General features: G+C 49.2%; 1 protein-coding gene across 1 annotated transcript in view; it reads right to left on the reverse strand.

Moving 5' to 3' along the window:
- Positions 1 to 11571, reverse strand: part of VAT1L (vesicle amine transport 1 like) — a 54654-nt gene extending 43083 nt beyond the window's left edge. The window contains exon 1 of the mRNA XM_073582777.1: positions 11160 to 11571. Coding sequence (XP_073438878.1) covers positions 11160 to 11377 — 218 coding nt within the window. The 5' untranslated portion in view covers positions 11378 to 11571. The remainder of the gene's footprint in view (positions 1 to 11159) is intronic.
- Between the last annotated feature and the right edge of the window lie 10509 nt (positions 11572 to 22080).

Genomic DNA, 22080 nt, shown 5'->3' on the forward strand with positions numbered 1-22080 from the left:
CAGTATGGGGAAGAAAGGTGATTTGAGTGCCTTTGAACGTGGCATGATTGTTGGTGCCAGAAGGGCTGGTCTCAGTATTTCAGAAACTGCTGATCTACTGGGATTTTCACGCACAACCATCTCTAGGGTTTACAGAGAATGGTCCGAAAAAGAAAAAAAATCCAGTGAGCGGCAGTTCTGTGGCCGGAAATGCCTTGTTGATGCCAGAGGTCAGAGGAGAATGGGCAGACTGGTTCGAGCTGATAGAAAGGCAACAGTGACTCAAATTGCCACCCGTTACAACCAAGGTAGGCAGAAGAGCATCTCTGAACGCACAGTGCGTCGAACTTTGAGGCAGATGGGCTACAGCAGCAGAAGACCACACTGGGTACCACTCCTCTCAGCTAAGAACAGGAAACTGAGGCTACAATTTGCACAAGCTCATCGAAATTGGACAGTAGAAGATTGGAAAAACGTTGCCTGGTCTGATGAGTCTCGATTTCTGCTGCGACATTCGGATGGTAGGGTCAGAATTTGGCGTAAACAACATGAAAGCATGGATCCATCCTGCCTTGTATCAACGGTTCAGGCTGGTGGTGGTGGTGTCATGGTGTGGGGAATTTTTTCTTGGCACTCTTTGGGCCCCTTGGTACCAATTGAGCATCGTTGCAACGCCACAGCCTACCTGAGTATTGTTGCTGACCATGTCCATCCCTTTATGACCACAATGTACCCAACATCTGATGGCTACTTTCAGCAGGATAATGCGCCATGTCATAAAGCTCGAATCATCTCAGATTGGTTTCTTGAACATGACAATGAGTTCACTGTACTCAAATGGCCTCCTCAGTCACCAGATCTCAATCCAATAGAGCATCTTTGAGATGTGGTGGAACGGGAGATTCGCATCAGGGATGTGCAGCCGACAAATCTGCGCCAACTGTGTGATGCCATCATGTCAATATGGTCCAAAATCTCTGAGGAATGCTTCCAGCACCTTGTTGAATCTCTGCCACGAAGAATTGAGGCAGTTCTGAAGGCAAAAGGGGGTCCAACCCGTTACTAGCATGGTGTACCTAATAAAGTGGCCAGTGAGTGTATATATATATATATATATATAATACTGTCTTCCTGTACTTTCTAATAAAATATATAGGCACAGATAGTACTGTTCACTTTATATACTGCACACATATATATAATACTGCCTTCATGTACTTTCTAATAAAATATATCAGCACAGACAGTACTGTACATTTTATATACTGCACACATATATATAGTACTGCCTTCCTGTACTTTCTAATAAAATATATAGGCACAGATAGTACTGTACACTTTATGATTATATATATATATATATATATATATATATATAGTACTGCCCTCCTGTACCTTCTAATAAAATACATAGGTACATATAACTTCCTGTAAATGATATAGGCAGGCACAGATAGTACTTATTGTCCCTGCTTATAGAGATGCAAAAATACAGTACTACCTCCTTGTCTTTCCATGGCCACAACTTGTACTTCCCTTTGTCTACGCCTTTTAGCAATGAAAGCACAGATAGTACTCCCTATCTGTCTCTCTCTGCGATTATGTAAGCACAGTCCCTGTAAATGATATAGGAACAGATAGTACTGCCTCCTTGTATCTCCCTCTGAATATTATAAGAGCAGATAGTAGTATCGCTGTTTTTCTCTTTAACTCATGTAGGCAGAGATAGAATCATAGAATGTTAAAGTTGGAAGGGACCTCCAGGGTCATCGCGTCCAACCCCATGCTCAATGCAGGATTCACTAAATCGTCCTAGACAGATATCTGTCCAGATAGCACTGTCTTCTAGTCTCTCATTTTGTGGTGAAGCAGTGGTGCCACAGAATCGGCTAGATGCTTGATCCATTGACCGTTGTGGTTTTATTTTTGCTGCTTTCTTTGATAATGCTGAAATAAACTCCACCATGAGGAACCCCAACGAGAGTGCTGGAAACGACATATGTTCTCCTATCATTTAGATGTTGCTTCCATGCAGCCTCTTGCGGTGCGGGCATATAAGTACAGATGTTATTGGGGTGTAGCCACAACCCACATTGGGCAAAACAATGTTGTCCACCTTCTCAGAAACGTATGAGGTTTGACTCTAAGGTTTCTAGAGGACAAGAGAACCCAAACATTATCGAGTCCCTTCGAGGATTGACTGCCGGAAAGTGTAAAGCTCCTGATATTACTAATGTCCTAGTTTTGCTCAATTGCTTCAGATCAAGTATGTTCCTAGCAAGTGTCGGTGAGTCAGCTGGGACCTGCGACCCAGTCCGCCTGTCTAGACTATTTAGTGGCTGAATTCCACCTCACTTTAGAAATTGAAATCAATGGACAGATTGGTTAGATGTGTTGAGCAGCTATGTCTATTTTTCCTGACCTTCCCCTTGGTGCCGGGAGTCATATTGATGACTTACCCAGAGTTTAGTGCTCAGGCAGCATGATGGCCTAGTGGTTAGCACTGCTGCTGTCCAATGCTGGACTGAGGACAATGAGATTTCTCCTCTCAGGTGTATTTTAGAAATTGTAGTCGGTGATTGTAATGCTACCTGAGCTATTTTTTTTCAGATCTTCCCATAAATGCTGAGAGTCCTGCTGATGATCTGGCCAGAAATAAACTCTCAGGCAGCGCAGTGGCTCAGAGGTTACCTCTAGAGTTGAGCGACTTTGGTCGGATCGGGTTTCGTGAAACCCGAATTAAACAAAATTTGTTTCGGATGAAACTGGTCTGACTAGGGCAAAAAAAGTCGGAGTTTCGTCTGAGACACGACCCCAATGCAAGTCAATGGGAAATAAAAGTCGGCATTGAGCGGATGACTTTCATTGCCAAAGTCATTGATATTGGATTGGAATCCCATCTGCAAAGCACCAGTGCTTTCCACTGGGCCACTGTGCTGCTCAGAAGATAAACTTTGGCAAAGTCATTGACATTACTACCAGCACCAATGGGAAGATCAGGAAAAACTAGAGAAGGTCTAATGGCAATTTCTAAAGTATAAAAGTAAGAGGTAGAATTAGGGCTCATGCACACGTTCAGTATTTGGTGAGTTTTTTTACCCCAGTATTTGTAAGCCAAAACCAGGAGTGGGTGATATATGCAGAAGGGGAGCAAATGTTTCTATTATGCTTTTCCTCTGACCGTTCCACTCCTGGTTTTGGCTTACAAATACTGGGGTAAAAAAACTCACCAAAAACTCAATGTGTGTATGAGCCATTACTCAGACCTCATTCAGAATTGAACTAAGGACCCAAATACTGAAAGGTAGTTGTGCTAACCACTGAGCCACCGTGCTGCCTGAGAAACAGTTGAGGGCATGGTGGTGGCTTAGTGATACTTATAGCATAGCACAGTGGCAGTTGCCAGGTAATACAGTGGCTTTAACCAGCTAGTACAGGGGCTCAGTGGTTAGCACTGGAGTGATTGGTTGAACTCTGACCAGCAATAATGAGATTCCACCTCTCAGGTACACTTCAGAAATTAAAATCAATTAACTGATTTGATGCCTTGGGCATCTAGCGTTCTCTTTCATGATCTTGCCATTGCTGCTGGTAGTCATATTGATAACCTACCTAAAAATAATCTCCTGGGCAGCATGGTGGCTCAGTGGCTAATAATGTTGTTGAAGTCATGGGTTCATCTCGGACAGAGCACGCTGAGATTCCACATCTCGGGCACACTTTAAAAATTGAAGTGAGTGGCAGCAATGGGAACTAGGTGTTGGGAGTAATTTTTATGACTTAGCCAGTGAACAGCTCTTGGACAGCACGGTGGCTGGGTGGGTATGTTGGCAGTGGATTAATCTGTGTACAGTCCTGCTGTTCAACAGTGAAGATATATTTATTCATGGACAAAGATAATGCAGCTTACAACTGGTATTTCTTACAGCTCGGGATCTTAGCATCTCGTCTGCCAGCTTGTAAAGTGACAGCAGAATGTGCTCCAGCTACACACAGTGTGAACAGTGAGCGGGAACGTTCTTTAGACAATGTATTATTGGCAATATAACACTATTGTTGGAGACAGAGACTTCTGCCCCAATAAACAGTAGTACATAGTAGTTGTAATATATGCAATAATAACCATTATTCCGACAGGTTAGCATTGTAGGTTTCCATTGCTCGGGTTATTGGTTCAAATCTAACCAAGGACAATGATTTTTCAATGTGACTCATTCCCAAACATAATTCACCCTACGTAGAAACGGCGGCATTTCACCATCGACTTGGAGCATGAGTCACCCAAATCCTATCATCTCAGAGCAGTCGTAATGTATCAGTGAGAATACAACCGGAAACATACAGAGACCGAAATGTTCGTCACACCATGAACTTGCCCAAAACATGAATGTCCTCATCATGACTCATGAAGACACCCTCAGCCCTTACGTCCTAGGGCATAGACATCATAGAGGAGGCCAACTTGTCCCGGCTCAAACGTCCAAAATTTGGCAAATTTTTGGCATGACTGTCTAGGATTTTGTTGGGAGATGTCTTGTGATGAACACACGTCCTTGGATATGGTGTTATCCGAGCATGGCCACCAAGTGTCTTCGGCATGCTTGAAAAATATGTTTGAGTCCCTGCGGCTGCATGTCTCGTGGTTGTTTGACATCCGCAACACACGGAGGGATTGCTTGTTTTTTAGACAATCCCTCCGCGAGACATGCAGCCGCCGGGACTGGAACATATTATTCGAGCACGTCCTAGACACTCAGTTATCACCAAGCATGCTCAGATAACACTTTATCCCAGAACGTTCACTCATCACTACTGGTGACTCTATGCTATAAAATGGCGCAGCCACCGATAGGGGCAATATTTGTTTTATTTACATGCATATACTTTCGGCTAAAACTAATTTTTGCAATTGGAATTTATTAAAAATTTTGCGCCGTTGGGTTTTTACAGGCTCTATGGGAGCAATTCATCAACTGCGCTTTTTTTTAAGTCACTTTACTTTTTTTTCCTCTTCTGGTATGCTTACTTTCTTCAAAATGGAGGAATAAATTTTGTACAAAATTTTTGCCTTTTTATCTCTTTATTTACGATTTTTTTTACCACATGTTCCATTAACCCCTGACATCTGACATACTATCCCGTCGATGGAACCCGGGCCTGTATGACCAGGGACGGGATAGTACGTCTCCGCGATTAGCGGTGCTCACGGGGGGAGCACCGCTGATCGCGGCCGGGTGTCAGCTGAATATCACAGCTGACATCCGCCACTATGTGTCAGGGGCGGTCACAGACTGCCCCGGCACAATAACGTGATCACAGTGTACCGGGGGCATAGGGAAGAATCAAGCAGGGAGGGGGCTCCCTGCGTGCTTCCCTAAGACCCTCGGAACAGAGCGATGTGGTCCTGCAGGGAGGCGGCTTCCTCATTGCCTGCAGAGAGCAGGCGCTGAGAAGCCGCCTGCAGCGCTGTCAGATCGCTGATCTGAATCTTTACAGTGATGTCCCCCCTGGGATAAAGTAATAAAGTAAAAATAATAAAAAAAAATCAAGTGTAAAAATAATTTTTTTTAAAAATTCCCAAATAAATTAAAAAAAAAAATATTCCCTAATAAATTCTTTTTTTTGTAAATAAAAAAAAACAAAAGTACACATATTCAGTATTGCCGCATCCGTAAAGACCCGCCCTATAAAACTGTCCCACTAGTTAACCCCTTTAGTGAACCCCTTAAAAAAAATAAAAAGCAAAGCAAAAAATAATGCTTTATCATCATACCGCTGAACAAAAAGTGCAATAACGCGCGATCTAAAAGATGCATATAAATATCCATGGTACCGCTGAAAACATCATCTTGTCCCGCAAAAAACGAGCCGCCACACAGCATCATCAGCGAAAAAATAAAAAAGTTATAGCTCGCAGAATAAAGCGATGCAAAAATAATTATTTTTTTTTATATAAAATTGTTTTTATTGTATAAAAGCGCCAAAACATAAAAAAGACATAAATGAGGTTTCGCTGTAACCGTACTGACCCGAAGAATAAAACCGCTTTATCAATTTTACCGCACGCGGAACGGTGTAAACGCCCCCCCCAAAAGAAATTCATGAAACGCTGGTTTTTGTTCATTCTGCGACCCAAAAATCGGAATAAAAAGCGATCAAAAAATGTCACGCACCCGAAAATGCTACCAATAAAAACGTCAACTCGTCCCGCAAATAAGACCTCACATGACTCGGTGGGTCAAAATACGGAAAAATCATAGCTCTCAAAATGTGGTGATGCAAAAACTATTTTTACAATAAAAAGTGTCTTTTAGCGTGTGACAGCTGCCAAACATAAAAACCACCATAAATAGTAAATCAAACCCCCCGTTATCACCCCCTTAGGCTGGTTTCACATTTGCGTTTTTTTTCGCGGTAATTTAGCGCTAAATATCGCATGCGTTTTTTTTCCCTATACTTTGCATGGGATGCGCTTATGTGCGCATACACATGTGTTTGTACGCGTTTTACCGCGCATGCGTTTTTTTGCGGTATGCGCTCGGGCGCACAAAATGCAACTTGTTGCATTTTTTGTGCGTCCGATTTGCCTCAAAAAAACGCATGCGCGCGCAATGCGTTTTTTTACAGCAAGACACCCAATATAAGTCTATGGGTGCGCATATGTGCGCATTGGCATGCTTATGTATGCGTTTTTTTGCACATGCGTTTTTTTTTTGTTAACCATGGAATTTAGGGGTTTGGGTTAGAGTTAGGGTTAGTTAAGGGGGTTTAGGGTTAGGGTCAGGGTTAGGGTTAAGTATGGTTTGGTTAAGGGTTAGGGTCAGGGTTAAGTATGGTTTGGTTAAGGGTTAGGGTCAGGGTTAGGGTTAGGGTCAGGGTTAGGGTTAAGTATGGTTTGGTTAAGGGTTAGGGTCAGGGTTAGGGTCAGGGTTAGTTAGGGTTTGGGTTAGGGTTAAGTATGGTTTGGTTAAGGGTTAGGGTCAGGGTTAGGGTTAAGTATGGTTTGGTTAAGGGTTAGGGTCAGGGTTAGGGTTAAGGTTAGTTAGGGTTTGGGTTAAGTATGGTTTGGTTAAGGGTTAGGGTCAGGGTTAGGGTTAAGTATGGTTTAGTTAAGGGTTAGGGTTAGGGTCAGGGTTAGGGTTAAGGTTAGTTAGGGTTTGGGTTAGGGTTAAGTATGGTTTGGTTAAGGGTTAGGGTCAGGGTTAGGGTTAAGTATGGTTTGGTTAAGGGTTAGGGTTAGGGTTAAGGTTAGTTAGGGTTTGGGTTAGGGTTAAGTATGGTTTGGTTAAGGGTTAGGGTCAGGGTTAGGGTTAAGTATGGTTTGGTTAAGGGTTAGGGTTAAGTATGGTTTGGTTAAGGGTTAGGGTTAGGGTCAGGGTTAGGGTTAAGGTTAGTTAGGGTTTGGGTTAGGGTTAAGTATGGTTTGGTTAAGGGTTAGGGTCAGGGTTAAGTATGGTTTGGTTAAGGGTTAGGGTTAGGGTCAGGGTTAAGGTTAGTTAGGGTTTGGGTTAGGGTTAAGTATGGTTTGGTTAAGGGTTAGGGTCAGGGTTAGGGTTAAGTATGGTTTGGTTAAGGGTTAGGGTTAGGGTTAAGTATGGTTTGGTTAAGGGTTAGTGTTAGGGTTAGGGTCAGGGTTAGGGTCAGGGTTAGGGTTAAGTATGGTTTGGTTAAGGGTTAGGGTCAGGGTTAGGGTTAAGGTTAGTTAGGGTTTGGGTTAGGGTTAAGTATGGTTTGGTTAAGGGTTAGGGTCAGGGTTAGGGTTAAGTATGGTTTGGTTAAGGGTTAGGGTCAGGGTTAGGGTTAAGTATGGTTTGGTTAAGGTTAGGGTTAGGGTCAGGGTTAGAGTTAGAGTCAGGGTTAGGGTTAGTAAAGTCATGGTTTGGGTTAGTGTGAGGGGCCACCTAATGTTGGAAAAAAACGCAAACGCGGTAAAAACGCACTAAAAACGCATACAAACGCATAAAAACGCTGCGTTTTTTTCATGCATGCTCATAAAAATGCTTGAAAAAAACGCAGCAGTTGTATGCTTTTGTATGCGTTTTTCAATGCGTTTTTTTGCGGGAAAAACGCGCTGCAAAAAAAAGCAAGTGTGAAACAGGCCTTAGTTAGGGAAAAATAATAAAATTAAAAAAAATGTATTTATTTCCATTTTCCCATTAGGGCTAGGGTTAGGGCTGAGATTAGGGTTAGGGGTATGTTGGGGTTAGGGGTGGAGTTAGAATTGGGGGTTTCCACTGTTTAGGCACATCAGGTGCTCTCCAAACGCAACATGGCGTCTGATCTCAATTCCGCATTGAAAAAACTCCTTCCCTTCCAAGCTCTGCCATGCGCCCAAACAGTCGTTTACCCCAACATATGGGGTATCAGCGTACTCACGACAAATTGCACAACAAATTTTGGGGTCCAATTTCTCCTGGTACCCTTGGGAAAATTAAAAAATTACTGACTAAAACATCATGTTTGTGGAAAAAATATGATTTTTGTATTTTCACACCCGGGCATTATAAACTTCTGTGAAGTACTGGGGGGTTCAAAGTGGCCACTACACATCTAGGTAAGTTCCTTGGGTGGGTCTAGTTTCCAAAATGGGGTCATTTGTTGGGGGTTTCCATTGTTCAGGCACATCAGTGGTTTTCCAAATGCGACATGGCGCCCGATCTCAATTCCAGCCAATTTTGCGTCAAACAGTGCTCCTTCCCTTCCAAGCTCTGCCATGCGCCTAAACAGTGGTTTACCTCCACATATGGGGTATCAGCGTACTCAGGACAAATTGCACAATAACCTTTGGGGTCCTGTTTCCTTTGAGAAAATAATAATTGAGGGTGAAAAGATCATTTTTGTGGAAAAAATATGATTTTTTAATTTTATGGCTGTACGTTATAAACTTATGTGAAGCCCTTGGGGGTTCAAAGTTCTCACCACACATCTAGATAAGTTCCTTGGGGGGGTCTAGTTTCCAAAATGGGGTCACTTGTGGGGGGTTTCAACTGTTTAGGCACATCAAGGGCTCTCCAAACGCGATTTCAATTCCAGCCAATTTTGCGTTGAAAAAGTCAAACGGCGCTCCTTCCCTTCTGAGTTCTTCCATGCACCCAAACAGTGGCTCCCCCCCACATATCAGCTATCAGTGTACTCAGGACACACTGCACAATAACTTTTGGACCTGAAGTAATTTTTTTTGTGAAAAAAAGTTAAATGTTCATTTTTTTTTAAGCATTCAAAAACTTCCTGTGAAGCACCTGAAGGGTTAATAAACGTCTTGAATGTGGTTTTGAGCACATTGAGGGGTGCAGTTTTTGGAATGGTGTCACTTTTGGGTGTTTTCTATCATATAGACCCCTCAAATTGGCCTGGTCATTAAGCTGCAAAATGGCTCTGTCACCAAGGGGTTAAAGAGGTGTTTTGTTATGTCACAGCATTAAAGGGGTTGTCCAGGCTTGGGGTACAAGTCTGCAATCCGTGTATCCTCACAGTGTGCGCTTTCAGGAGTCTCAGACGCCGGACGCAGGCGGTCACGTGACTTGCATGTGATTTGCATACTTGTGGTTACATTCCAACTAGACGTTCCCAGCCTTGCTCAATTCAATAGCATTGAGCTAGGCCACACACGTCTAGTCGGCATGTGACGGAATGTATGCAAATTGCATACTTGCGGTCACGTTTCTGCCTGGAGAATCCTGACAGCGTGCGCCGCGTCTTCAGTTTCAAGCCTGGACAACCTCTTTCTTGTAGGTCCCAGGGGTGAGACCTCCACCCACCACACACGAGTGCCCTATCTCATACCGTAGAACACGTCAAACTCCTCTCTGCCACATTTGCATGCTTCCAAAAAAGGCGTCACTAGGAGACGGAGCATCCTGTGCATCGCTCCGGATCCTGTCTCTATAGTAACGGAACTTCTTGAAAAATTCAAATATCAAAGTATCAGTTAGTCTGACGCCATCGGCGCTGTCTCGTCGCTCTGTAAATGTCTTTTCAATTAAAAAATCGCACGGCGGCGCTCCACTACTCAGCGGAGCGCGGAGGCATGACGATGGCTCAATAAACTTAGTCGAAAATCTAGAAATGAAAGGGTTAAAATACGGGATATTCTACTTTCAATAACATCATAATAAAATGTTATTATTATCAACTTCCCTCCTTTTGTTTTCCCATAATCATCAAATATTTCTTTTTCTTTTAACCATTTATTGCCAGGACCTGTCAGGCGCCGGATTATCACACGTTGTGGATTATTATTGGGCTGTACAAAAATTATCCCAAAGACAATGAACGGGAAGAGAAGTGCCGGCACGTCGTGTCCTGACGCAACCGGCGACAGCTGTAGCCGGCGGCCGGGATGTACAGTATGGCGGTGCTTGCTTCCGAGGCGCGAACCACCCCGCCCCCGGCACGATGCAGCCCATCACCGATGTAACCCTTACATATGGTGTAACCACGGCCCTGATTAACCCTTAGATGACGGAGAGCCCGTTCCATCGGTATCCTTTACCCTCTCTGGTTAACCATTCGTCGTCCAGAGACCACCAACAGAGCCTTCCCTGACCCGGGCGCTGACTGGTTAACACTCCATCGGTGGGTTTTCTACCATTTAACCATCTGGTTCTCTTTTGTTTTGGGCTAATTAACCCTTCGCTTTCTGCGCTCAATGACATGTTTTAACCCCTTCAATATGATTTTCTTCCACCTCCGAGTCAACCCTCCCAATCGGCAGGTTAACCCCCTCAGTCGACGGGCCGTCCAACGTAACCCCTTTTCCGGACCATCTCACAGCGGCCCTTCTGGTTAACCCTTTCATTGAACCGCCAGGCTTTGTTGGCCGGTTAACCCTTCCATCATCCAAACCGCCACTTTCCAATTAACCCTTGATGCCATTAGTAAGCCCCTTCCATTCGCTGTCTATACCCCTCCGGGGACAGTTGTAAATCCTTTCAATCAACAGGTTTGGCCTCCCCGTTAACCCTTTCCGCAGCAAAATCTCCACTCCCCCGAGTTCCCCAGCCACCGGTTAACCCTAACTCGTCCGTTAACCCTTTCATTGGAAGGAGGCTATCGTGGCCCTACCTTCCAGTTAACCCTCCCATGACCGCGCTGTGAACCAGCTGAGTTGCATTAACCCTTCCCTCCCCACCCCCCTAGAATGCATGGTGAATGGGGGTTGTATATAAAGGGTACCGGACCAGGCTTTCACCCGGATCTTCACTTCTCCATCCTGGGGCTCTGGCATCACTTTCCGGGCCACCCGCAGCTTATTGAGCCCTCCAAACCCGGAGAGGAGCACGGCTCTCATGTCCCTGCCATCCTTGGCTCCTCCTGGCACCTCGGCCGGCTCCTTCTCTCCTTCCTTCTCGATCATCTGCTCGGTCTCCTCCGCTTTCTCCGGCCGCTCCTTGGCCATGGCTCCTGGCGCTGATCACTGGGATGCTGCCGCTGCGGCTGCAGGCGCTGGTCCTTCTCCTACCGTAATGCTCGCACTAGCTGCGCGCTGACCCTCTCTGCCTGGCTGCCTCCCGGGCGCTGCTGCGCGCACACTCCACACAGAACGCCGGAGACTGGCTGTGTTTATGTCCTGGATCTGGATGTCATGTGCCCATCTGTCCTGCGATGGCGCCCACCACCTACAGCTGCTCCAAGGGGGTCTGAATGCAGCCTGACCATACCTCCCAGCCGCCCCCATAGAGGGACAGTCCCGATATTGACCCCCCCGCTGTCCCGCCCGGGAGCCTATTTTTCCCTCACGCCCCCCCATGCACCGCATCCTCGCCCTCCCGGAGAGACGCACCATGACGTCGCAGGACCTGTGATGAGGTCACAGGAGTGGAGGAGTCAGGGGTCACATGATCAGGGGTATGCAGGACTCTGCTGTGCTGGTTGTCATGGTGCTGGATGAGGGGAAGTTTATATGTGGGGTCAGGAGGGGTTTACAGGGTGGATGTAGCAGAGCTGTGTGTGTACAAGGTGTACGGAGCGGAGCCGTATGTGTACAAGGTGTACGGAGCGGAGCCGTGTGTGTACAAGGTGTACGGAGCGGAGCCGCCTGTGTACGAGGTGTACGGAGAGGAGCCGCGTGTGTACGAGGTGTACGGAGAGGAGCCGCGTGTGTACGAGGTGTACGGAGAGGAGCCGCGTGTGTACGAGGTGTACGGAGAGGAGCCGCGTGTGTACGAGGTGTACGGAGAGGAGCCGCGTGTGTACGAGGTGTACGGAGAGGAGCCGCGTGTGTACGAGGTGTACGGAGAGGAGCCGCGTGTGTACGAGGTGTACGGAGAGGAGCCGCGTGTGTACGAGGTGTACGGAGAGGAGCCGCGTGTGTACGAGGTGTACGGAGCGGAGCCGCGTGTGTACGAGGTGTACGGAGAGGAGCCGCGTGTGTACGAGGTGTACGGAGAGGAGCCGCGTGTGTACGAGGTGTACGGAGCGGAGCCGCGTGTGTACGAGGTGTACGGAGAGGAGCCGCGTGTGTACGAGGTGTACGGAGCGCAGCCGCGTGTGTACGAGGTGTACGGAGCGGAGCCGCGTGTGTACGAGGTGTACGGAGCGGAGCCGCGTGTGTACGAGGTGTGCGGAGAGGAGCCGCGTGTGTACGAGGTGTACGGAGCAGAGCCGCGTGTGTACGAGGTGTACGGAGCGGAGCCGCGTGTGTACGAGGTGTACGGAGCGGAGCCGCGTGTGTACGAGGTGTACGGAGCGCAGCCGCGTGTGTACGAGGTGTACGGAGCGGAGCCGCGTGTGTACGAGGTGTACGGAGCGGAGCCGCGTGTGTACGAGGTGTGCGGAGAGGAGCCGCGTGTGTACGAGGTGTACGGAGCGGAGCCGCGTGTGTACGAGGTGTACGGAGCGGAGCCGCGTGTGTACGAGGTGTACGGAGCGGAGCCGCGTGTGTACGAGGTGTACGGAGCGGAGCCGCGTGTGTACGAGGTGTGCGGAGAGGAGCCGCGTGTGTACGAGGTGTACGGAGAGGAGCCGTATTTGTACAAGGTGTACGGAGAGGAGCCGCGTGTGTACGAGGTGAGCGGAGCCGCGTGTACGAGGTGTACGGAGAGGAGCCGCGTGTGTACGAGGTGTACGGAGCGGAGCTGCATGTGTGTACGAGGTGTACGGAGCGGAGCCGCGTGTGTACGAGGTGTACGGAGAGGAGCCGCGTGTGTACGAGGTGTACGGAGAGGAGCCGCGTGTGTACGAGGTGTGCGGAGAGGAGCCGCGTGTGTACGAGGTGTACGGAGAGGAGCCGCGCGTGTACGAGGTGTACGGAGAGGAGCCGCGTGTGTACGAGGTGTACGGAGAGGAGCCGCGTGTGTACGAGGTGTACGGAGCGGAGCTGCATGTGTGTACGAGGTGTACGGAGAGGAGCCGCGTGTGTACGAGGTGTGCGGAGAGGAGCCGCATGTGTACGAGGTGTACGGAGCAGAGCCGCGTGTGTACGAGGTGTACGGAGCAGAGCCGCGTGTGTACGAGGTGTACGGAGAGGAGCCGCGTGTGTACGAGGTGTACGGAGAGGAGCCGCGTGTGTACGAGGTGTACGGAGAGGAGCCGCGTGTGTACGAGGTGTACGGAGCGGAGCTGCATGTGTGTACGAGGTGTACGGAGAGGAGCCGCGTGTGTACGAGGTGTACGGAGCAGAGCCGTGTGTGTACGAGGTGTACGGAGCGGAGCCGCGTGTGTACGAGGTGTACGGAGCGCAGCCGCGTGTGTACGAGGTGTACGGAGCGGAGCCGCGTGTGTACGAGGTGTACGGAGAGGAGCCGCGTGTGTACGAGGTGTCCGGAGAGGACCCACGTGTGTACGAGGTGTACGGAGCGCAGCCGCGTGTGTACGAGGTGTACGGAGCGGAGCCGCGTGTGTGCGAGGTGTACGGAGCGGAGCCGCGTGTGTACGAGGTGTACGGAGCGGAGCCGCGTGTGTACGAGGTGTACGGAGAGGAGCCGCGTGTGTACGAGGTGTACGGAGCGGAGCCGCGTGTGTACGAGGTGTACGGAGCGGAGCCGCATGTGTACGAGGTGTACGGAGCGGAGCCGCGTGTGTACGAGGTGTACGGAGCAGAGCCGTGTGTGTACGAGGTGTACGGAGCGGAGCCGCGTGTGTACGAGGTGTACGGAGCGGAGCCGCGTGTGTACGAGGTGTACGGAGCGCAGCCGCGTGTGTACGAGGTGTACGGAGCGGAGGCGCGTGTGTACGGAGAGGAGCCGCGTGTGTACGAGGTGTCCGGAGAGGAGCCGCGTGTGTACGAGGTGTACGGAGCGCAGCCGCGTGTGTACGAGGTGTACGGAGCGGAGCCGTGTGTGCGAGGTGTACGGAGCGGAGCCGCGTGTGTACGAGGTGTACGGAGCGGAGCCGCGTGTGTACGAGGTGTACGGAGCAGAGCCGCGTGTGTACGAGGTGTACGGAGAGGAGCCGCGTGTGTACGAGGTGTGCGGAGCGGAGCCGCGTGTCTACGAGGTGTACGGAGAGGAGCCGCGTGTGTACGAGGTGTACGGAGCGGAGCCGTGTGTGTACGAGGTGTACGGAGCGGAGCCGCGTGTGTACGAGGTGTACGGAGCGGAGCCGCGTGTGTACGAGGTGTACGGAGCGGAGCCGCGTGTGTACGAGGTGTACGGAGCGGAGCCGCGTGTGTACGAGGTGTACGGAGCGGAGCCGCGTGTGTACGGAGAGGAGTCGCGTGTGTACGAGGTGTACGGAGCGGAGCCGCGTGTGTACGAGGTGTACGGAGAGGAGTCGCGTGTGTACGGAGAGGAGCCGCGTGTGTACGAGGTGTACGGAGAGGAGCCGCGTGTGTACGAGGTGTACGGAGCGGAGCCGCGTGTGTACGAGGTGTACGGAGCGGAGCCACGTGTGTACGAGGTGTACGGAGCGGAGCCGCGTGTGTACGAGGTGTACGGAGAGGAGCCGCGTGTGTACGAGGTGTACGGAGCGGAGCCGCGTGTGTACGAGGTGTACGGAGCGGAGCCGCGTGTGTACGAGGTGTACGGAGCGGAGCTGCGTGTGTACGAGGTGTACGGAGCGGAGCCGCATGTGTACGAGGTGTACGGAGAGGAGCCCTGTGTGTACGAGGTGTACGGAGCGGAGCCCTGTGTGTACAAGGTGTACGGAGCGGAGCCGCGTGTGTACGAGGTGTACGGAGAGGAGCTGCGTGTGTACGAGGTGAGCGGAGCCGCGTGTGTACGAGGTGAGCGGAGCGGAGCCGCGTGTGTACGAGGTGTACGGAGAGGAGCCGCGTGTGTACGAGGTGTACGAAGCGGAGCCGCGTGTGTACGAGGTGTACGGAGAGGAGCCGTGTGTGTACGAGGTGTACGGAGCGGAGCCGCGTGTGTACGAGGTGTACGGAGAGGAGCCGCGTGTGTACGAGGTGTACGGAGAGGAGCCGCGTGTGTACGAGGTGTACGGAGAGGAGCCGTGTGTGTAAGAGGTGTACGGAGCGGAGCCACGTGTGTACGAGGTGTACGGAGGGGAGCCACGTGTGTACGAGGTGTACGGAGCGGAGCCGCGTGTGTGCGAGGTGTACGGAGCGGAGCCGCGTGTGTACGAGGTGTACGGAGAGGAGCCGCGTGTGTACGAGGTGTACGGAGAGGAGCCGCGTGTGTACGAGGTGTACGGAGAGGAGCCGTGTGTGTAAGAGGTGTAGGGAGCGGAGCCACGTGTGTACGAGGTGTACGGAGCGGAGCCACGTGTGTACGAGGTGTACGGAGCGGAGCCGTGTGTGTACGAGGTGTACGGAGCGGAGCCGCGTGTGTACGAGGTGTACGGAGCGGAGCCGCGTGTGTACGAGGTGTACGGAGCGGAGCCGCGTGTGTACGAGGTGTACAAAGAGGAGCCGCGTGTGTACGAGATGTACGGAGCGGAGCCGTGTGTGTACGAGGTGTACGGAGAGGAGCCGTGTGTGTACGAGGTGTACAGAGCGGAGCCGCGTGTGTACGAGGTGTACGGAGAGGAGCCGCGTGTGTACGAGGTGTACGGAGAGGGGCCGCGTGTGTACGGAGCGGAGCCGTGTGTGTACGAGGTGTACGGAGCGGAGCCGCATGTGTACGAGGTGTACGGAGCGGAGCCGCGTGTGTACGAGGTGTACGGAGAGGAGCCGTGTGTGTACAGAGCGGAGCCGTGTGTGTATGAAGTGTACGGAGCGGAGCCGTGTGTGTACAGAGCGGAGCCGTGTGTGTATGAAGTGTACGGAGCGGAGCCGCACGTGTACGAGGTGTACGGAGCAGAGCCGCGTGTGTACGAGGTGTACGGAGCGGAGCCTTGTGTGTACGAGGTGTACGGAGCGGAGCCATGTGTGTACGAGGTGTACGGAGCGGAGCCGTGTGTGTACGAGGTGTACGGAGAGGAGCCGTGTGTGTACAGAGCGGAGCCGTGTGTGTATGAAGTGTACGGAGTGGAGCCGCACGTGTACGAGGTGTACGGAGCAGAGCCGCGTGTGTACGAGGTGTACGGAGCGGAGCCTTGTGTGTACGAGGTGTACGGAGCGGAGCCGCGTGTGTACGAGGTGTACGGAGCGGAGCCGCGTGTGTACGAGGTGTACGGAGCGGAGCCGCGTGTGTACGAGATGTACGGAGCAGAGCCGCGTGTGTACGAGGTGTACGGAGAGGAGCCATGTGTGTATGAGGTGTACGGAGAGGAGCCATGTGTGTACGAGGTGTACGGAGAGGAGCCGCGTGTGTACGAGGTGTGCGGAGCGGAGCCGCGTGTGTACGAGGTGTACGGAGCGGAGCCGCGTGTGTACGAGGTGTACGGAGCGGAGCCGCGTGTGTACGAGGTGTACGGAGCGGAGCCGTGTATGTACGAGGTGTACGGAGAGGAGCCGTGTGTGTACGAGGTGTACGGAGAGGAGCCGTGTGTGTACGAGGTGTACGGAGCGGAGCCGTGTGTGTACGATGTGTACGGAGCGGAGCCGCGTGTACGAGGTGTATGGAGAGGAGCCGTGTGTGTACGAGGTGTACGGAGTGGAGCCGCGTGTACGAGGTGTACGGAGAGTAGCTGTGTGTGTATGAGATGTACGGAGAGGAGCCGCGTGTACGAGGTGTCCGGAGAGGAGCCGCGTGTGTACGAGGTGTACGGAGCGGAGCCGCGTGTGTACGAGGTGTGCGGAGCGGAGCCGCGCGTGTACGAGGTGTACGGAGCGGAGCCGCGTGTGTACGAGGTGTACGGAGCGGAGCCGCGCGTGTGTACGAGGTGTACGGAGCGGAGCCGCGCGTGTACGAAGTGTACGGAGCGGAGCCCTGCGTGTACGGAGCGGAGCCGTGTGTGTACGAAGTGTATGGAGCGGAGCCGCATGTGTACGAGGTTTATGGAGCGGAGCCGCGCGTGTACGAGGTGTATGGAGCGGAGCCATGTGTGTACGAGGTGTATGGAGCGGAGCCGCACGTGTATGAGATGTATGGAGCGGAGCCGCGCGTGTACGAGGTGTACGGAGCGGAGCCGTGTGTGTACACGAAGTGTACGGAGCGGAGCCGTGTGTGTACGATGTGTACGGAGAAGAGTCGCATGTGTACGAGGTGTACGGAATGGACGCCTGTGTGTACAAAGTGTATGGAGCTGAGCCGTGTGTTTACGGAGCGGAGCAGAGCCTTGTGTATACGGGGTGTACAGAGCGGAGCTGTGTGTACGGATTGTACCAAGTGAAGTCGCGTGTGTACGGGGCGTACGAAACGGAGCCCTGTGTGTACAGAGCTGATCCGTGTTTGTACGAAGAGGAGCAGAGCCGTGTGTGTCCGGGGTGTACGGAGTGGAGCTGCATGTGTATGGAGTGGAACCGTGTGTGTACGAGGTGTATGGAGCAAAGCCGCATGTGTACAAGGTTTACGGAGTGGAGCCATGTGTGTACAAGGTGTACAGAACGTGGCGGCGTGTGTACAAGGTGTACGGAGCAGAGCCGCATGTGTACGAGGTTTATGGAGTGAAGCCATGTGTGTATTGAGTGGAGCCATGTGTGCACGTGGTGTACAGAGGAGAGCCGTGTATGTGTGAGGTGTGCGGAGCCATGCGTGTACAAGGTGTATGGTGGGGAGCATTCATACCGTGCTAGAAGTTGACCTGAAATTAGGTAATTTCAGGAGGAGATTGTGACGGAATCATGGAGGCACTTCAGGGAATGCTTCAGATCCATCACCGTGTCTTCCTCTGACAGCGCAGACAGCGGAATCGCCTTGGACTCGGGGATGCCGGCCATGTGAGCATGATCATGATATGTCCTGCACAGGGAGGCTCAGGTGGACATTACAATGTGAGCCGGGCTGCTATAGAATCTTTATTTCTTTCCCTCTCTGTTTCTTTCTCTCTCTGTTCTTTCTTTCTCTCTCTAATCTTTCTTTTTTCTTTCTCTCTGTTCTTTCTTTCCCCTCTTTCTTTCTCTCTCTAATCTTTCTTTCTGTCTCTAATCTTTCTTTTTTTCTCTAATATAATAATCTTTATTATCTCTTTCTCTCTGTTCTTTTCTTTCCTATCTTTCTTTCCCATCTTTCTTTCTCTCTGTTCTTTCTTTCCCCTCTTTCTTTCTTTCTCTCTCTGTTCTTTCTTTCTTTCCCCTCTTTCTTTCTCCCTCTCTGTTCTTTCTTTCCCCTCTTTTTTTTCTCTCTGTTCTTTTTTTCTGTCCACTCTTTCTCTCTCTGTTTTTTTCTTTCTTTCTCTCTGTTCTTTATTTCTTTCCCCTCTTTCTCTCTCGCTGTTCTTTCTTTCTTTCACTTCTTTCTTTCTTTTTTTTTCTTTCTTTCTTTCTTTCTTCCTTCCCTTCTTTCTTTCTTTTTTTCTCTCTCTTTCTTTCTTTCTTTCTTTCTTTCTTTCTCTCTCTGTTCTTTCCCCTCTTTCTTTCTCTCTCCCTCTCTGTTCTTTCTTTATTTCCCCTCTTTCTTTCGCTCTGCCTCTCTGTTCTTTCTTCCCCCTCTTTCTTTCTTTTTCTCTCTGTTCTTTTTTTCTGTCCACTCTTTCTTTCTCTCTCTCTGTTCTTTTTCTTTCTTTCTCTCTGTTCTTTATTTCTTTCCCCTCTTTCTCTCTCTCTCTGTTCTTTCTTTCACTTCTTTCTTTCATTCTTTCTCTTTCTTTCTCTCTCTCTCTCTCGCTCTGTTCTCTTTCTTTCTCTCTCTGTTCTTTCCCCTCTTTCTCTCTCCCTCTCTGTTCTTTCTTTATTTCCCCTCTTTCTTTTGTTCTCTCTCTCTCTGTTCTTTTTTTCTGTCCCCTCTTTCTCTCTCTGTTCTTCCTTTCATTCTTTCTGTTTCTTTCTCTCTCTCTCCCTGTTCTTTCCCCTCTTTCTTTCTCTCTGTTATTTCTTTCTGTGTTCTTTCCCCTCTTTCTTTTTTTTCTCTCCGCTCTTTTTTTCTGTCCACTCTTTTTTTCTCTCTGTTCTTTCTTTCTTTCTCTCTGTTCATTCTTTATTTCTTTCCCCTCTTTCTCTCTTCCTCTCTGTTCTTTCTTCCCCTCTTTCTTTTTTTCTCTCTCTCTCTGTTCTTTTTTTATGTCCACTTTTTCTTTCTCTCTGTTCTTTCCCCTCTTTCTCTCTCTGTTCTTTCTTTCCCTTCCTTCTTTCTTTCTTTCTTTCTTTTTCTTTCTTTCTCTCTCTGTTCTTTCTTTCTCATCTATCTCTCTGTTCTTTCTTTCTTTCTTTCCTCTCTTTCTTTTTCTTTCTCTCTCTGTTCTTTCCCCTCTTTCTTTCTCACTCCCTCTCTGTTCTTTCTTTATTTCCCCTCTTTCTTTTTTTCTCTCTCTCTCTGTTCTTTTTTCTGTCCCCTCATTCTTTCTCTCTCTGTTCTTCCTTTCTGTCTTTCTCTCTCTATTTCTTTCTTTCTCTCTATCTCCCTGTTCTTCCCCCTCTTTCTTTCTTTTTTTCTTTCTTTCTCTCTCTCTGTTCTTTCTTTCTTTCCCCTCTTTCTTTCTGTGTTCTTTCTTTCCCCTATTTCTTTCTTTCTCTCTGTTCTTTCTTTCTTTCTTTCTTTCCCCTCTTTCTTTCTTTTTTTCTTTCTTTCTCTCTCTCTGTTCTTTCTTTCTTTCCCCTCTTTCTTTCTGTGTTCTTTCTTTCCCCTATTTCTTTCTTTCTCTCTGTTCTTTCTTTCTTTCTTTCTTTCTTTCCCCTCTTTCTTTCTCTCTCTTTGTTCTTTCTTTTCCCTCTTTCTTTCGTTCTTTCCCCTCTTTCTTTCTCTCTCTGTTTTCTTCCTCTCTCTCCTTTCTTTCTCTCTCTCTGTTTTCTTTTTTCTCTCTCTCTGTTCTTTCTTTCTTTTCCTCAGTACCAGCCACTGTGGCCATAATGCTAGCCACTGTGCCCTCAGTACCAGTCATTGTGATCAGCAGTGCTAAATGGGTGTGGTTGGGGCGTGGACATGTGTGACTAATTGTGAAATGGGTATGGTCGGGGGCGTGACCTAAAATTTGCCACAACGGACTGTGTCCCTTTTTTCCTTCATCAAAAGTTGGGAGGTATGAGCTAGAACTGTACATAGGAAATAACAGCACAGCATTCCCTATAGGAGGGAGCATGTCTGAATAATAATGTTAAAAAAACATTAAAAATCATGTCATACCCCCTTTAAATTATCAAAGGATCACATTATAAAATGTATATTCTATCTGGATAATCAATCTTCTGTTTAACTGATCTTTAAAGGGGTTGTCTAGTGAAAAGTCAACACTGGCTGGGGAGAATGAATGGCCTTAGGGATTGCGTGACATAACAATGTCATGCGATCCGCGCGAGAGTCAGTGTCGACACCGCTTTAGGCGTTATTATTTTACAAGGGGGCAACAGCAAGCGTTCTCCGAGCGGTTGACAACCCCTTTAAAGAAAACTTGCTTAGGGCTTGTAAAAACAAGAAACTTATTTAGATTGTGATCCCCATGATGATAATGTGTGTAAACTGTAAAGCGCTGCGGAATATGTTAGCGCTATATAAAAATAAAGATTATTATTAGTTTACCTCTTCTTCAAAATCCTCTCCCTTGTCATGAATGGGGGGATTTGTAATGTTGTTGTGTTCACCTTTTTTCGTAGGTTACCAGCCACCACTGAAGTCTATCAGAAGTGGCCGGATTCCTAGGCAAAGAGCACACTGTTCGCAAGCTCTTTTTTTTTTTTTTGCTGGATCTTTTCCACGACACTGCTCTGACGCTGCAGAGGCAGAACTGCCTCTGCTTGAAACAATGGAGAGCGCATAGTTCAAAACTGAGGAGCACTTTTCCCCCTGGCAAGGAGGAAGTCGGGAAACTGGGAAGGTGTGGGATCCTAAAGACATGACATGAGAAAACCTCAGCTGTATTAGATAAAAGTGGCCCAAACCCTTTATTTTTGCTTATATAACACCATTGTATTCCAGAGTATTTGCCCCCATTGGGGCTCACAATCTACATTCATGGCCAAAAGTTTTGAGAATGACACAAATATTATATTTTCACATGATCTGCTGGCCTCTGGTTTTTATGTGTGTTTGTCAGATGTTTTTATCACATACAGAAATATAATTGCAATCATATTATGAGTAGCAAAAGGTTATTTTGACAGTTCTCAATTTGATTAAGATATGGGGAGTTTCCAGGCCATGGTCCCAAAATCTCTATGTTTTGTTCCCTGAGCCATTTAGTTATCACCTTTGCTTTATGGCAAGGTGCTCCATCATGTTGAAAAAGGCATTGTTGATCGCCAAGCTGCTCTTGGACGGTTCGGAGAAGTTGCTCTTGGAGGACATTCTGGTACCATTCTTTATTCATGGCTGTGTTTTTAGGCAAGACTGAGAGAGAGCCCATTCCCTTGGCTGAGAAGCAACCCCACACATGAATGGTTTCAGGATGCTTGACAGTTGGCATGAGACAAGACTGGTGGTAGTGCTCACCAGGTCTTCTCCGAATAAGCCGTTTTCCAGATGTCCCAAACAATCGAAAAGGGGATTCATCAGAGAAAATGACTTTACCCCAGTCCTCAGCAGTCCACTCCCTGTACCTCTTGCAGAATATCAGTCTGTCCATGATATTTTTCCTGGAGAGAAGTGGCTTCTTTGCTGCCCTCCTTGAGACCAGGCCTTGCTCCAAGAGTCTCCGCCTCACAGTGCGTGCAGATGCACTCACACCTGCCTGCTGCCATTCCTGAGCAAGCTCTGCACTGCTGGTGGCTGATCCTGCAGCTGAAACACTTTT

Source organism: Dendrobates tinctorius, unplaced genomic scaffold, assembly GCF_039654945.1.
Source record: "Dendrobates tinctorius isolate UK_male_01 unplaced genomic scaffold, ASM3965494v1 ptg000009l, whole genome shotgun sequence".
Classification (NCBI taxonomy): Eukaryota; Metazoa; Chordata; class Amphibia; order Anura; family Dendrobatidae; genus Dendrobates; species Dendrobates tinctorius.